We start from the raw sequence: 17,269 nt of genomic DNA on the forward strand, positions 1-17,269 counted from the left end.
AAACAAATGATTGCATTATTTAAAGTATGTGCCCTGTCCCACAAAAACATGTTACATATAGTCTGTTGCCTGTTTGTGCTGGTCACCTTCAGTATGTTCTGGATACTCTGACAGCAGGTAAAATACAGAGTAAAGAGGTAATGTGCTAGTGCTCCTATTTAGAGAGCTCTGTTCACACATACCACAGCCCTACTATAAAGGTAGCTTTCAAGAGGATGCATTTGAATAATACTAATAAAAAATCTCTTTGCATGTAATTTTTCACTGACTAGCACTCCAGCCATAAATATTTGCTTTCCTGAAAACTGACAGAAAGAATATAGCTGAAAAAAAAGAGATTGACCATACTGTACTGCGTATATGTAAAGTGGTCCAAACACGTACAAGCAGGCAGAAAATCCACCCTATTCTGGAATAGGGGAAAAGAATTTATGAACCATTGACCCAGTATTCCTAAAATACTCCAGCAACAGTATTTTTTCAGTTTTTCCCTTTCAGTTACTCAGGCAGGGTAATGCAAGGTGGGCTTTTTGTTGTTATGCGCTTGGTTTTGCTGTTAACTCAGTAAAAATAATTGTTGTCAGTCTATGACCATGCACCCAAGCCCTGAATTGACTCCTTACACGGCTAGGGAAATACCAGAAGTTTGAAAACAAATTTCCAAGTCCTTACATGTAAATGATTCTTCTTTCTCTTTTCCAGCATTCAACACATTGTCCCTCTCTTTGCTTTTCCATTTTTAATATCTTCATTTACTTAACTGCCTTTTAAAAATGTTTCTGGTTAACACAGTTTTCATCAGATAAAGCTCACTGGCAGAGAAGGCACTGACAGAGAAACACCACATTCAGAGGGAAGACAGCTTAGCTCTTAAATGCAGCATCTGTGATAAAGGATGGAAGATGACAGTCAATTGTTTCTGTGGCTCCTAAAATAGGGTCAATGCCAGGCACTATCAGATCAAGCCATAGTTTAATTTCTCATAAAGAAAGCTCTTGGAAGAGAGCAGAAAGAGGCTGACACAGGATGGATATGGCGTTTGTTGCAAGCACAACTGCTGAAGCATAGCAAGAACTAGCTAAATACGTATGCAGCTAGATGCCCTGACCTGGCTTTTCACAAAAAGGACTTTGTGCACCTTTCACAGCTGAAAGAGATGCTCAGCACTGAACTGCTGTGATTCTAGCAACCAAATAGTGGAGGGAACAGTTCAGCTGATAAATCTAGTGGATGCACAGTGCCACAGCTAGTGTCCCATGGACTGCTGCAAATTAACAGTTATAGACTTGACAGGTTTTAGCAGAACTTTCTCCACATCAAGTAATGACTTTGAACGTGGAAGAGTGGTTTCATATGCACCACAGTTGTAGAAAAAAAGGCAAAAGGAAGAAAGGCTGTGAAATTTAAGAACAAGTACAGGGGCACAGAGCCTTAATTTTGGATTATATACTTTCTTTGGGATCTAAGCAGCTTTTTGACATGCCCACTATTTCTTCAGGGTGGTGTGGAAAGCTTGTTACCCTGGTAGAGAAACAGAACACAGACTTCTTTGGGAAAACTTCTGAGAGTGGATCTCCCCACTGGAAATAATAAGCTGTATGACGCTCCTGTATAACTCAGGTTTCTTAGAACTGTGCTAATGTGTCAATAAAAGTCACGATACTGCATATAAACCAACTGTATATAAATAAACATCACACATCATCCCTCAGAAACTCTTGACAGAAAGTATTCTGTGTACAAATAAAAATGATTTCTGTCCCTTGCTAATTTACCTTCTTTATTGCAAATTACTGCAAGTCACAGCAAGCCTGCAGACCAAACTAGCTATTGCTGACACCTGCACAACCTCCTGGCCTACGTTAAGAGTGAGCAGGTAGAAGGAAATGCAACAACCATTCTACTGCTTCACAAGAGAGCATGGGGTCCAGCTACCAAGCTACAAACTGGGCTGGCTCTAACATGCGGCTGAAGATAAGTAGAAGCATATTTTTACCTCTGAAATGAGAAGGTGATATAATTTACACGTGGCAGGGGCAGACCTGTGGAACTGAAAGTGCCATTTCTACAAGTTAATTTTAGAAGGGTCAGGATTTTTCAGTGGTTTAGGGGTGGGTTTTTTTTCAGCAAATGCTGATTCATCCAAAATAGAACTGCTGATGGGTTTTCCTAATTTCTTAAATTGTAAAGTTTTGGAAAAATTATTATTTTGGAGGAAAAAAGTAATATTGTAACATTCAAAAATAAAATTCCAAAGTACAGCATGAAAATGTGGTTTAAGTTCATTTACAGCAATTTGCAGTAACTTAGCATTCAAAATTTAGAAACTGAAATAGTATGTGGTGCCCCTCCTATGCTCTGCTTAACCAAGTCAGGTGCACTTGCAAAATACCAAGAATACATCCCTCACTGAGCTTGCGATAGTCATGGCATCAAGGGCACCTGAGCCTATGTGAGAGGTTTCTGCAGTCAACGGGGGGCCACACTGCTCCTGCCCCCTCCTGCTCAGGATCCTTCCTCTTACCCTTCATCTTCCTTCTCTCTGAGCTCCTAGCCAGAAAGACCTGTCTAACCATGCCTTTTGGAGGACTGCTTTAATATTGACCCATGGAAAAACTAACTAGAAGGGTTTGTTTTCCATTGAATTAATGAGTTACAGGAAGGTCATGAATACCTTCAAATTTGTGAGTACATTGCACAGAATTAGTTTTTGCCCTCATTCCAGTACATTAGCAAACTGTGCATACCGAAGTGAATGGCATTCGAATACATTAGGAAAAAAATCAAAACCTGTTATAAATACAGCAGAATAGCCTCTGAGTAAAAATGTTTGTAAGAAAGTGTTAACAAATAGGTTGTAGCAGGTGAGAAAAGCAAGGCCTTTTGTAAACACAAGCAATGGGAGAATTATTTGCTGGGCTCTGAGCTTTACAAATCCGTAAATCATATTGATATGGAGGTGATGATGATCTCAAAGTAATCATCTGTGCATTTTGTAAGCAAGTAGTCCTCAAGAACATAGCCTTCCCACTGCAGCACAGATTGAATGTGCTTGTAAATGAGTAGTATATACATGAGGATACTTTTATGATTGTTTTGAAGGGCAAAGAGGCTTAACCAGAAGCTGTAGTCTACCATGAGATACCCACAGTCTGCTTTTTTTATTTTACTTTGGTGTATTCCCAAAGACAGCACTCCTAAAAAAGCTTTTAATTTCCAAACGCATTTACTTAATGGGTAGTCTCTACATTTTTCTGACCCCTGGCCAGACCTTATCAAAACAGCAGTGCAACGCTATGCAAATACTTCACGCTTTGATTTCTATACTTCAGAAACCAACCCTCCTGCATTTGAATAATCTGGTCAATGCTCAGAATGAGATGCTGTGCAGTTTCTGAAAATGACCCAGCTGTTTCCTTCACTGATAGCACTAAAGGAGTGAAAGTGGGGAAGGAACAGGTCTTATCGGAGTTCCTTATCAGGAAACTCTGGCAAACAGATCACTTAAATCTTTATTGAAAGAAAAATGCTATAATTTTACCAGTGATGAGCCAAATATGAATACCAACATGCAGTTCTTCATACCTGTCCTACAAGCATCCAACTTTGAAAAGTCCTTGAATTTGGGGTCCAACTCTCTTACCTGCTCCCCCAAAACCCCTTGCAACAGTTTTCCACTTGGTTTATCCTACAAACATTGACTGAGTCAAAGCTAAATAAATTGCACTTTGCTGCTAGTAGCCTTCTACTGCTCAAAGATCAGCTCTCCTGATGGAAAGGAAAGGATGTTTGAAACAGACTCTTCTGAACTATACCACTTCATATGCATTCATAAATCATAAATACACTGAATAGATACCTTATTTGTGTTGAATAACATGTTTTGTGTTGTTGATTCGGTACACTGAGATATCTTAAAAGGAATTTCTCTATGGCCAGCAATACCAGCATGTTAGCTTCCCGCTTGAGGACACCTCGTCTCTTTGATGTGAACAGATGCGTAACACTATAATTTCTGTTGCTGAATCATCAGCCTTTCCAAAACCATAATAATGTAATAGGCTTTTTAATTAATGAGCTTGTGAATTTAGTGACAAAACACTGGAACCATGAGTGACTATGTGATCTGGGGGATGTAAATACATGTAATGAGCTATCATGCAAGAAAAGGTATGACAGCCTCTGAAGCATAAGGTCTACTAAAAAAGAAAAGACCCTCTGCAGAGCTATTTTTATATGAGTTAATAAAAGAATGCATGTTATTTTGATTTCTTATGCTGCATCTTTTACAGAAGAAACTAACAGGGCCCAAGAGTATAGGCTCTTCTTTATTACTCACAACCGATACAGCACATCAGTCATGATTATACTTGGTGAATATAAAACACAAAGTGATTTATTTCACAGGAGGTGCTAAAAAGACCAGATACTCTCACAAAGTTATGCTGCTACAGCCATGGTAGTTAGCTAGCAAGAAAAAAATTGAACTTAATTTGGTATGCATCATCTCCTCAGAGCATGATTTTATCCAGCCAGTGAAGACAAGAGTTTTCATCAGCTTTTGGCCAGGGCTCTCTTACAGACATTTCAGTTTGGTCTGGTAGAACTGTCCATTAAATCAGTCGGTTTAGCAGGCAGCTCCTGGATCCCACCTCCAGCAGGCTCTTGCCGGTGCCTCCCGCTCTCCCACACAGCCCCACTGCCAGGATTTGGCTCATGAAATGGCTCCTCTATCATACCCCACCTGGCATGCAATAGATAGGACCCAGACCCCGCGCCTCTACCCCCTAGCTCCCCTTGCCCTGCTCCTGCAGCTGTCCATAGGGAGCATGCATGGGTGCCCACACTCACAGAACCACTCTTCAGCACAGCTCCTTCTCCGCTGTCCATCCTCCCAGCACATTGCTGCTGAACAGGGAGACTATGTGAGGATGAGGGGAGAACCTGAAACTTTCCGGTTTACCTGGATCAAATTGTGGGGTAATGGAAGCCGCAGACGTTTTACAGAATAGGTAGAATTAGCTACCAATGTTAAAATCATTCTTTTGAGGCACTGCTGAGATAGATAGAGCAGATCCTTGCTCACTTTTTCAGCTCAGTGAAAAGCAATATACACCTGCAAATAATTATGGATATAAGCAACAACTTACTTTCCTATAAGCTTTATGAGCAGTGACTTTGCAGTAGAATCTCCCCAGTACTGAAAGATGACAGAACAATATTTGAAATGACAACACTAGATCTTGTTTGGGCAAGAAAGAGAATTACATTTTCTCAGTACCACTCAAAATAAGGCCATTTTCATTTCCGAGCCAAACTACAGACATCGACATTTTAAGCCATCAGTGCAAATTTCCAGGACTTGGGGTGGCAAAAACAGCCTTTCAAATGACAACTAAGGTTTTGTCTGTGTAGCGATAGTAATGGGCAATGATAAACTAGGGGGATATCTCAAGGGGGTGTTGAACCAGACATAGAATGTTAACAATTTTAAGCTTAGTAAGATCAGTTCAATGTTCAACATGGGAGAAAAGCAACAAGCCATTATGTCCACCCACTGTTAGTGTGGAAAGTATTGGTGTAAGGGCCAGATGAGCATCATCAACGTACTGTCAAGTTTTACTACTGAGATACACCAGATTTTAAAAATTACCTGAAAATATCATAATTAATTATCCTGATGGACAAGTCATGTGTGAGTCAGCAGTGTGCCCTTGCAGCCAGTAAGACTAACAATGTACTAGGCTACGTTAGCAAGAATGCAGCCAGCAGGACGAGGCAAGTGACTATTTCCCTCTACTGCACACCAGTGAGGTGACATGGAGAATGCTGAGTGCAGTTTTGACTTCCTCCCCAACCCAGTATGAGATGGATATTAACAACCTAAGGGCCACTGAGATGATCGGGGAGTTGGAGTACATCCTGTGCAAGGGGAAGCCGAGGTACCCGAGTTTGCTGAAGCTGGAGACAAGAGGGGGAACCTTGCTGAAGTCTACTACTATGTAAAGGCAATCTACAGAGCAGTGCACAGGGAAAGGGCAAGAGGCAACGGTCACAAGTTGCAATAAGAGATATTGCAGTTGGGTAAATGAAAAAAATTCTTCAAAATGACAGTGGAACACACTGCCCAGGCTGCAGCATTTCCCTCCTTGGAGATTTTCAATACTCAGTGCTGGACAAGGTCTCAGCAACCTGCTTCACCTTTGAAGTTCACTCCGCTTTGAGCAGGGGGTTGGACCAGATGATCTCCAAAGGCCCCCTCAAACCTAAATTATTCTGTGATTCTGTGATTCATGATACTTCCCCCCAGAGAAAAAGGAAATATGATTCACATTGTGTCTGTAAACAACAAAATTGTTCTTTGAATACCCAGAGACCCAACACCTTTCCTCAAGATCAGAGTTGTCATTATTTATAGGGCAATAGTGTATCAGCGTATCACATAATGAATGGCAGCACAAACTGAACTTAATACTCCTGAATGATGAGACAAAGAACACTGAACTTGCTGTGCTACGCGTTTCCATAGTAAATTGAATTTTTAAAAATTTTAAAAACCCTCAGCGTTTTTAATTCCTGGAACGCTGTTTAGAATTTCTTGCTTTTAACAGAATTCAGCTCTGTTTTTTCCCCCTAAACCACGTAACTTGTTATGAACAAGAACCCAAATCTCAAAGAGTAAAAACCCAACAGAAAGAAATTTCACTCGGAAAAAAAATCTTCTTTGTGGCATCTTTTGGTAATTCTACATGTGAACATTCAGGCTTGAAGTTTTCACGGACTACTGTCAACCAGCCATGTTAAAAAAAACCAACGAGAAAACAGCACTGTATCATTCCTTCTGGCAAAAACAATGGAGATAAACAAGGCATCAACAACAATTAATCTTTTGTCTCTATGATAGACAAATAATTGAAGCTCATATTGCTCACTTTATGGTTTGAAATAGTATGTGATTGCTTAACCTCAGTGGCACAGCTAAATAATGTCTAAATGATCTTTGGTCATCAATTAGTACATAACTGATTTGAGGAAATGAACTTTCTCAGTACACTTGTTTTTTCTACAACAGAAATGGTTGGATTCACTTTTAGTATATGACACCATTTGAAATTATTCATGATATCATCGAATCTTTATTTCTATCACTGTTTTAATGAAAAAGACAATGAAAGGTTGTTAAAATAAAGTCATTTTACTAATGAACTAGCTTCAGGAGCCACTCATTCCTAAAAACTCTGGATGCATCTGCAACGAGTACTTGTGCCTTCCACTTCTTTAACACTGTTTTTGTTTATTCAAATATATGCAAAGTCAGGACACAAAAAACTAAATTCATGCTTGCAAATGCAGGATTTGTCTATGGCTTAAAGCAGAGCCCTTAGAAGTACTACAAAATATTTCCAGTAACATTTATGCCTTCATCAGACATTACCTGACAGTCAAAATCTGATGATGACTCACATTAACTTACAGTATATGAAACTGCTTTATTATGAAACTTTACCTTCAGAAATTGCATGATTTCAGCAGGTAAGATTCAAGTTATTTCTCTACTTCCCTTTTACTTTCATCTCACAGCACCACCCCAGTAAAAGTGTGTATTGACCCACTGTGGCTAATGTATCTGAAATTGCTTATTTGCTATAGAGAATTACTTCTGCTCAAATTCAGACTAGTTTACCAAGCCAGTTAGATTTTTCTTAGTTACGCTGGATTAAACTTTATGGTTGCAGGATCCCCGGGCCCACTCATAACACTTCATTGGCACACAGAGGTTAATTATTCAGGTCTTTCAGTAAGCAGGTTATAAGACAGAAGAATATAACTGGTGTCTGAGGAAACGATGTACTGGCAAAGCATAGGTCATCCATTCAGAAATGTGCATGTTGGTCTATGCCACAAAACTGTAAGTCTGAGCTAGGTATACTAGTTATACATACAGTACCTGATATTGCTTGCTCCAGGAGTAAAATGATGAGACTGAAATAAACAAATTATTAGAAAAGAATGAGATCAAAATCAATATGTCTCAGCCTCTAGACTTCTGTGCCTCCAACACACAATGTTAAAATTTGTAATTTTTCTTCACATTCAGGAAGACTGTCTTTTTTTAAATGAAGCCTGAATTTGTGTATTCCCGTTAGGCCATGAACCAATTACCTGGTATTTCAGGAAAGCACCACATAGCACACGGCTCACAATACAGTTGTCAGCCCTAGACACCTGATTTACATGCAGCCCTCCCAGAAAGCTTTGAAAATCCACATCTGACCATGCGTGGAGCCAGCTGTGTTATGAGCGCTGGGGGCACAGGGAGCCCGTGCGGCAGAGGGCCCGGTGAGGCAGCAGGAACAGAGGTAGGATGCTGCTTGGGTAGGATGCTGCATGGGTAGGATGCTGCATGGGTAGGATGCTGCTTGGGTAGGATGCTGCATGGGTAGGATGCTGCATGGGTAGGATGCTGCTTGGGTAGGATGCTGCATGGGTAGGATGCTGCTTGGGTAGGATGCTGCATGGGTAGGATGCTGCATGGGTAGGATGCTGCTTGAGCAGGAGGCTGCAGGGGCAGGAGGCTGCTGGGCAGGGAGCACAGTGCTGAGCGGGGCTTCTTCTCAAATTCAGCCACCCCATGGCACCACATGAACCTGACTATCTAAGTCTGGACAGGGAGAAAGGCTTTGCCAACAGTAGAGTCACTAGGGCAAGGCACATGAATTGAGATGGCTACATGAAGGTATCTCACATGTTAAGGGAGAGAACCAACAGGTCTGGATCCTCTGGCTTGCAAAGTCTGTTCTCTTTTGCCATGCAAAATATCCAGCAAACGTGACCTGCGGCTGCAGCAGCAGCTGCACAGTGGGTGGGTGCTCTGTGCAGGCTAGGGAACAGCTCTATCCTCCGATATCCTATGCAAAACCCATTCGCTATTCTTTAAAGCAAACTCATAAATTGCCCTCTGGTCACCTGTAATCCTGGAGGCTTATCCCTGCATTCCTCTAACTCCGATATTAAAAAATGGATGGATTTTGAACATGAAATATTGTATTGATTGATCTTATGCTTGGATTTTGCAGTACAATGTGTGTAAGTGGGAGTTTTCATTATAAATCTCATTTTGAAAGGTTTATGACTAGCCTGTTTCAATTCTCTCTAGGCTCAAAACTTGTTAGATATGTTTTACCTTGGAAGATAAAAACTGTCTCAAAAATGAGAGTAAGAGAAAGAAAAAGAACGGTGTAACTTTCTTTAACTACAGGAACATATTTTGAACCAAATATATGAAAGACTGAAATTTGACAGTCCTTATTTCTTTTCATAAATTGATGTTTTCTGAAACACTAACTTAAATCATTAAAAATGTAAGAGTCTATGCACATCCTCAGGAAGTCACTTCTTACATTCTGCATAAAATACACCCATCATTTAGGACGAAATTACCTTTTGATATTACTGAAAGTGGCTTGACTTTTACAGGAGAATCTAGGAGGCTAACTGTGAATTCCCCATAGTCCTTCTGTGATGAGGCAAAGTTCATGCAGAATTTAAGGATGTATCTTTCTTCCCTATGCAAACGAGAGAGCCCAAATGACTGATTTTTTAGGAGAATCAGGGTGGCACCTGGAAAGGACGCTCAGGTGCTCAGAAGCAAAGTGCAGAATTTCAGATGCAGTATATGGATATGTTCTTACCCACATAATGTGCTGTGCCCTGTTTCAGTCTTTCTGTCTGCTTTCCCAACTTGTCAGAGCAGTAATATTCAGATGATAAATGACCACCTAACAATATATTGGCCCAGCCTTCATCAAGTCATGTCTCAGGTTAAGGTTTTAAGGACGAGGACTTTCTCTTTCCAAAAATAACAAGTATAAGAAATGAAAATAGTCTCTCCTGTTGTAAAGTTCCTGCAATTTTTCAAATTCCATCTCCTACATTTTTACTTCAGCAATTGTTTAGGCATATGGTAAGTGGTATACAGTCATAACAGGCGCTTGAAGTTATAACAATGAACATGAAAATATCAAAGCAAAAGAAGTTCTTCAGTAGACAGTTTTGCTTACCTGTATATGACCAATCAATCTCTTCGATCAATTTCCGCTGCTGTCTATAGTATCCGTACACCAAATCTGCAAAATAGCAATGAATTTACAATATAAAAACCAGAAGCCTAACAGGAACATGAAGTGTAGATGACACACCCCCCTCCAACAAGATAATCATTGTTTTAATTACTGATGAATTATTTACTTTGTCCTTATCTTGGACCTGGAATGGTTAAGTATTGGTTAAACAATATAAATACCATCAACATTGTAGCACATTAAGGATACAAACGAAGCAAACACAAGTGCTTTCCAGTTTATCTTCTCTCCTTCCTTCCTTTCTTCCCTTTCTTTCTTTCCTTCTTTTCTTTCTTCCCATCTTTTTCTTCCTCCCTCCCTCCCTTTCCTTTCTTTGTCTTTTCTATCCTTCCTTCCTTTTTCTTTTTCTTTTCTTTCCTTCCTTTTTCTTTCTTCCTTCTTTTTTATTTTCCCTTTCTTTCTTTCTTTCCTTTCTTTCTCTCTTTCTTTTCTTTCCCTTTTTCATCACAACCATGCTTTCCCTTTTAAAATTAATACAACTCCCCCTTGAAGAAACCATCTTCTGCGGAGTCCTCTAGAAAGAACCAATGTAGATTACATGGAAATCAAAGCGACTTAAACTTTCACTTCAGTGTGGTCAGGACTTTACATGTTTTCTCTAACTTTGTACTACTGATACCATTTAAAGATAGTGAACAAAATATTCTAAAATGTCATTTCACTGTTGTCCTGGTTTCAGCTGGGATAGAGGAGGAGTTCTTAGTAGCTGGTACGATGTGTTTTGGATTTAGTGTGAGAATAATGTTGATAACACACTGATGTTTTAGTTGTTGCTAAATAGTACTTATCCTAAGTAAGGATTTTTCAGTTTCCCGTGCTCTGCCTGCAAGCAGATGTACAAGAAGCTGGGTGGGAGCATGCCCAGGACAGCTGGCCTGAACTAGCCAAAGGGATATTCCAGACCATAGAACGCCATGCTCAATATATAAACTGGGGGCAGTTGGCTGGGAGGGGCGGATCACTGCTTGGGCATTGGTCAGCGGGTGGTGAGCAACTGCATTGTGCATCATTTGTCTTTTCTTGGGTTTTATTTCTCTTTTTTTTTTTTTTTGTTATATTCCTTTTAATTACAATTATTATCTTTTTTATTTTTATGTTAGTATTATATTTTATTTTACTTTAGTTATTAAATCATTCTTATCTCAACCCACCAGTTTAATTTTTTTTCCGACTCTCTCCCCCATGGGATGGGGGGAAGTGAATGAGCGGCTGCATGGTGCTTACTTGCCAGCTGGGGTTAAACCATGACAGCTGTATACTATCGTCAGCAATATTATAGCTGAAGTATGTGAAGCTACTTGTATCTCTATAAACTTTATGGAGAGAAAAGGCTAGATATTAGATAGTTTTTAATGACATTATATTTCTCTAGAGAGAAATATCTAACTGTATAAATACTCACTGATTTATTCTGATTACTGAGTAACCTTCACCGTTACCCTTTTTATGCCAGTACAACTCTAGCAACACTACTGATGTGTGCAAATAGATGACTATGCCCCTAATACTTATTAATATATGTAAATTGCAGATATAGGTTTTTTTGAGACTGTCATTTTGAGAGTCATAACGTTAACTAGCTTCATTAAGTACTGTTCTAGAGAAGCACAATATAACCTATTTAAGAAATAATAGCATATGAGCATGTTGAGCATACATATGGATTGCTTCCTTCGGAAAGCGCCACAGAATTCTGCTCACATTCTGCAATAAATACAATTTAATGAAACACTTTCACAGCATCCATTTCTTTTTCTTTAATGCAGAAAAGTATGTAGTGCTGATCACAGGATGTTAAATCCTAATTGCTGTTGCAAGGTTAGAAATGTTCTGTGTCTTACAATGACTTTCTGCTACCTATCTGAAGTCCATATGTTTTAATAACTTCATCAAGACTTCTGCCTCCTCCATGAAATTGCGATTGCCCTTAAATGTTTTTCTCTTCCCTTTCTCCCCCATCCCCATAAAAAAACCCCTTGCAACGCTTCCCAACATTCACTCATGACTAGGATTTTTACAAAAAGATCAAACCTCACATGTAAGTAATGGCACTGAAAAGGGATTTACATGCACCAGCATAGCCTTTGGAACACATTTTAAAGTCAATGTGCATTGTGCCTGCTTCTTTAATTAATTATGTAAAAGAAAGCTGTTTAAGTTCTGATTCACAGGTGTTAGTTGCTGTCTCCAGTTTCCTCCTTTATCCATTGTCCTCTTAATTGTTATTTCAAACAATCAGTTGAGCATTCATATGCTAACTAAGCAGGGTTTAGGCGTGAGAGCGTCCCACCACTTTTTAAATTCCACATGGAGGTCTGATGGACAAGAAGCGATAGCTTCAATGAGCAAGAAAAAAAGGGGCAAGGTTCACTTTTTTTGGTGCATTACACACTTATAGACCCAGTAAATCTTACGGAAAGTCTTTACAAATGCCAGGAGACCTTAGAAGTTCATACACCTTCTTTCCTGCTATTCACCTATTGTGCTCCCACAGCACCTTCCCAGCACACTCACAGCCATGCACCTTCTCACATGTGCAGGGATTGTCTCTGGTTTTAGTCTTGCCTCTTTCCAGTATAAATATGTGGCAAAATTGGGGAACAAAAGCAAATGCTATTTAGGGAAGGAAGCAACTGAAGAATCATAGCATGGGTGTCAGAGAAAAGCTGTGTCTGAGAGTATGAGGACAACAGAATGGAGCAATTCTTCCTTTGTGCTACTTGTGCAAACTGCCCTGGCAAAACACAACCACGCACCCCATAAAGCCTTGACTGTGTAAACTGTCAGTGTTGAGCAGTTAACAATGTAGAGGCCAGCTGGAAGGAAATTATTTTAATTTTTTTAAAAAATTTCATTTTATTTAGAGTTAATAAATTGACATCCCTTTTGCTCATAGTATATGACAGCAAGTACTACTGTTTAAATAGTGTATTTAAATTCCTTACATTTAATTTAAATGAATATAGTAATAATGAGAATATCTTCACAAAAAAGAAGGCAAAACTGATGTCAGATTTGTGGTTTTATATGTAAATCTGTGATGCTGATACCTGAGCTTGATCAGCTTGACAGTCAGCATGATTCCTGTGACACTGGCTGACATCTCCAGCCAGTGCCCAAAACAGTTTGAATTTTACTGGTTGAGGTGCTGCTTTATGAAGCAAAAAATCCTTAATGTCCTCTTCTGCTTCCAGGAAGCTGCTGAACTTGTTTCTATAGATTGTTGATTTATTCATGGAACAAGGCAGCTCAGTTGTGGGATCATGTTTTAAACAGTTTTATGGTTATCTTTCTATGCCTGTCAAGGAGACATGCAAGATACCATTAACTGCTTTTTGTTCCCTTTTTCCACCCTCCTTCAAAGCCACAGTTTTCTATGTGAGGCCGTGAGACTTGTTTCCTTTTATATTCTGTCCAAACAGCGCGCAGCCCAGTGCCCGAGGCCCATGGAGTCAGGAATAATGGTGGCAAACGCTCCCCTGCTCACGAGGGGCAGCGGGACTGACTGATTCGTGGCTGACCTTGTCTCATGTTCAGTCACAGGGGCAAACCGAGAAGATGGTCTTCTGGTTAAAGATGGTTTCTGGTTAAAGCATAGCACTGGGAGTAATAAGATCTTGTAGATATTTTTCCTGTTTAAAAAGTATAAATAACCAGGTTTTCTTCCTCCTGGCATGAGTCTCATACTCCTTTTGCACTTACTGGCCTCGGCTGAGTTGTTTTTACCACTGTGAACATTCTGATCCTCAACATGTATTATTTATTCATACGTAAGGGTAAAAAATTAGTAGCTTTAATGATTAACAGAAAGAAACGTCTGTGAGGGAGACCCTCGTGATTTGGCACTCTGTGCCAGGAAAATAAGTCAGAGAAGTGGAAATGGGACCTTAAACCTCCGAATTCTGTCAGGGAAAATCCTCTCAGAGATGCTGAGGCAACAAGCCCCAAGTAACCACCACAGACCCCTCTCCTAAGCCTCGGTAAAAAGGGTATTCTGAGGACGGTGCCCGAAACACAAAGTATGTTTGGGAATGCTGCACTCAACATGCTGCTTTCCTATGCAGGATACAAGCTCGGGCGTAATCTGGCCCTGTAATTTATACCAAGATGCTGTAATTTTACCAGCCCTCTATGCCTGTCCTTTTTGCGACAGCGGTGTCAAGAGATATCAGCTGCTAGAGCCCAGAGGACAAAAGGACAACCTCCTTATGGTTTTACCTCCACTCAGCCTGAACTTTACGGGGCACTGATGTTCTGCATGTACAGTAGGGGTAGGCACTATTAACTATGCACTTAGATTGCCAGCATGGTTTGGTCCTGGGAAGTCAGGTGTCACTCTGTATTTTCCTCCTGTCCCAAAATCTAATTTGGGAGCAGAGATGACAGATTCTGAAGTCATAAGCATTCATCTAGTATAAGTAGATAATGGCAATGTATTAACAGTCACGGAGATAAAGGCTGTGTTGGTATTAAAACTGATGGGAATTTCAGTTTATATGGGCAGGATTCAACCTGTGGTTCTTAGGCCCAGGAAGAGCACAGGAACTCTCGGGATACCAGCAAGGATGTAAGCAATCACTGAAAATATGTGATAATTTTCTTTTTGAGAAATACAGAAATTCTTGTTTTTAAAAAATTGTGTGTCTCAAGATCTCTGGTATGTACACTTGTGTTGCTGACTCTCCAGAAACTGGAAGCTGTGAATACCAGAAGCTTACACAGGTTTGGAAAATATTTTAAAAATCTGTGAAGGAGAAATCCACAAACACACCTCTTAAACACAGTGACACCACTTTTGGCTCATTAAGTCCACTGATGAAACTGCGAGGATTATACTGGGAAATTCTCATTGCATATTTGCTCTATTGTCGTGCACTTGCCTAGGCATTTACTACTGGTTATTGTCAAAGACAGGTTATCAGACAAGTGGCTTGAACTAGCAAAGCGGTTTTAAAATTTTTATTCAAATACATATTGTGCTTGCCCAGACACTCAGCGAACTGTTTAAAATGACAAAAGACTGCTTACTCAGGTTCAGATTTTTCCACCACACAAACTGACCCAACTATACTGAAGGCTACCGAGATGCACAAATTTATGTCTAAATGTGAATGTCTTGGATGCTGCTCATTCAAATAGAGTAAGGTAGCTCAGTCTTTATGCCCTACTTGATCTACTATCCCTACTCTTCATCAGCACTTTTATACACTATAAAACATTTTGAAAGTCGTATTTTTAGAATAAGACGCAAATCTCTTCACTAGAGAAGAATTTGGACTTGTAGAACAAACTGAAATGGCATGATGAGAACAATGGTTATATGGGGTAGCCGAAAGAAAATCTGTACACGGCTAGTAGCTACAACGTGGGACACCAGACAAAGTTGCTGCAAAGAAGTCAGAGAGGAAGACAAACTGCAAAACTGGCACAATAATAAATTCAGAAAAAGAAGCTACATGTGGTTAGCAAAATAGATGCTCAGTGCTCTTCAAATATTAAAAGAATACAATTAAATAGATCAGATAGACTTCTATTATGCAGGCTCTACTTCTGAAAGTAAACACAGACAAAACTGTGCAAAATCACCTCTGATGATAAATGGAGTGCTTCTTCAACAATTGTCATTTCCTTATTTTAGCTCCTTCCATTGACAGGAAGGTCACAGGAGCCACTTCTATACCTTTCATCCATCTTATGATGGTGTAGCTTCATTGCCTCAACTGAAATAATTCTTGATTTATCCTGACAGAGGAAATGAAAATATTCAGAGCACAACCTGCTAACAGTCTTGAAGTTCTAACTGACAGGAGCTATCTATAAATCCCTTTGACTTAATGATCTACATTTGCCTGAGTAAGGTCTGTCTCTTATGGATTTATTTAATTTTGTAATAGCAGCTGTAAAATCATTAAACCCAGCAAAATGTTTTAATAACCCATCTCTACAATTTCATATATTCTTTCTCCCTGAAATACAAAGTGTCTAAATCTTTTGTCAAGATGGGTCTGAGAATGCTCACAGCCTTATAGAAATTTAAAAATCTTTTTTTTACCCACAGTTCCTTCTGTGTAGGTTTATTTTAGGCATCGGTACATGTTCGGGTATCTATAAAGAGAGTCAGTACCCTTCATTATGCTTGAGTGTAGGCTGCTCATTCCAATATAGATTGGAAAAGTGAGACTTTCCCTGCACTAAATATAAAGCCAAAACAAAACTCTTACAATTTGACAATGGTCACGTGTATTTACTAACACAAATTGTGTTTAAATCTAAAAAAGAAAAAAGAAGAAAAGGATTGATTGGTTTCATTTAAAAGCAGTTATCATTAAGCACCAGAGTATTAATAGGCACTCTGCCTTGCTTAACCTGTCACAACTTTACAGTGAATAGTGCCATGAATTAAAAAGATAATCCCCATGGTATCAGCTAGTGCGTTCCTATATGCAAAAGCAACAAGAACTCCAGTTTGACCAATTTATGTTCTACCCCATTGGAATTTTACATGCCTGGGGTTTAAAGGGGTCCTGAAATTCCTAGCAGCCAGTGGAAAGTGGGAGGGATCTCAGGATACCATGGGATATGATCCAATCTGCTTAAGTTACCTGCTTCCACCTTCACTCTGACTACAGGCAAAGTAGTAGGAAATGTTAGATGCCTCCTTCCATCTGTGATCTTGTGCACCCAGACATCGTCTGAAGATGGAGGAAAATGGTCTGCTTCCTACATAGCCATTAGCACTTAGTTGAAGCATTGGCTGTACTAAGTTTTAAGGCTTCTCTGGTAACTGATGCAGCATTCAAGTGTCTGCTCACTGAAATCATGCTGACAGTCCAGGTTTTAAGTGGGACAGTGGTGCTTATCTTTCCAGAATAGCTATTTCTGAACATGCACAGGTGAGGGAAATTAAGTGCCTGTGAAGCACCTGGGCTAAACACAAAGATACCCCAGTAACTTAAGAACCTACAGAACTAGGTAACCCAGAAAAGCTAGATGACTGGCTTGCTCCTGAAGCGCCTAAAAAGGTGTCCAAGGCCAAAACCAGGCAGGACTTAAGAGGACTGTAACGTCCCCAGAGAAGTTATGCTATTGTCCCACGTACGAAGTGAGGCAAACTGGTGTTTATGACA

General features: G+C 39.8%; 1 protein-coding gene across 5 annotated transcripts in view; it reads right to left on the bottom strand.

The window, feature by feature from the left end:
* Nucleotides 1–17,269, bottom strand: part of PTPRZ1 (protein tyrosine phosphatase receptor type Z1) — a 144,210-nt gene that overhangs the window by 93,923 nt on the left and 33,018 nt on the right. For all 5 annotated transcript variants that reach the window (XM_049813670.1, XM_049813669.1, XM_049813668.1 and 2 more), the window contains exon 2: nt 10,062–10,127. In XM_049813670.1, coding sequence (XP_049669627.1) covers nt 10,062–10,127 — 66 coding nt within the window. The remainder of the gene's footprint in view (nt 1–10,061; nt 10,128–17,269) is intronic.

The sequence above is a fragment of the Accipiter gentilis genome, chromosome 11 (genome assembly GCF_929443795.1).
Source record: "Accipiter gentilis chromosome 11, bAccGen1.1, whole genome shotgun sequence".
NCBI classification, from domain to species: Eukaryota; Metazoa; Chordata; class Aves; order Accipitriformes; family Accipitridae; genus Astur; species Astur gentilis.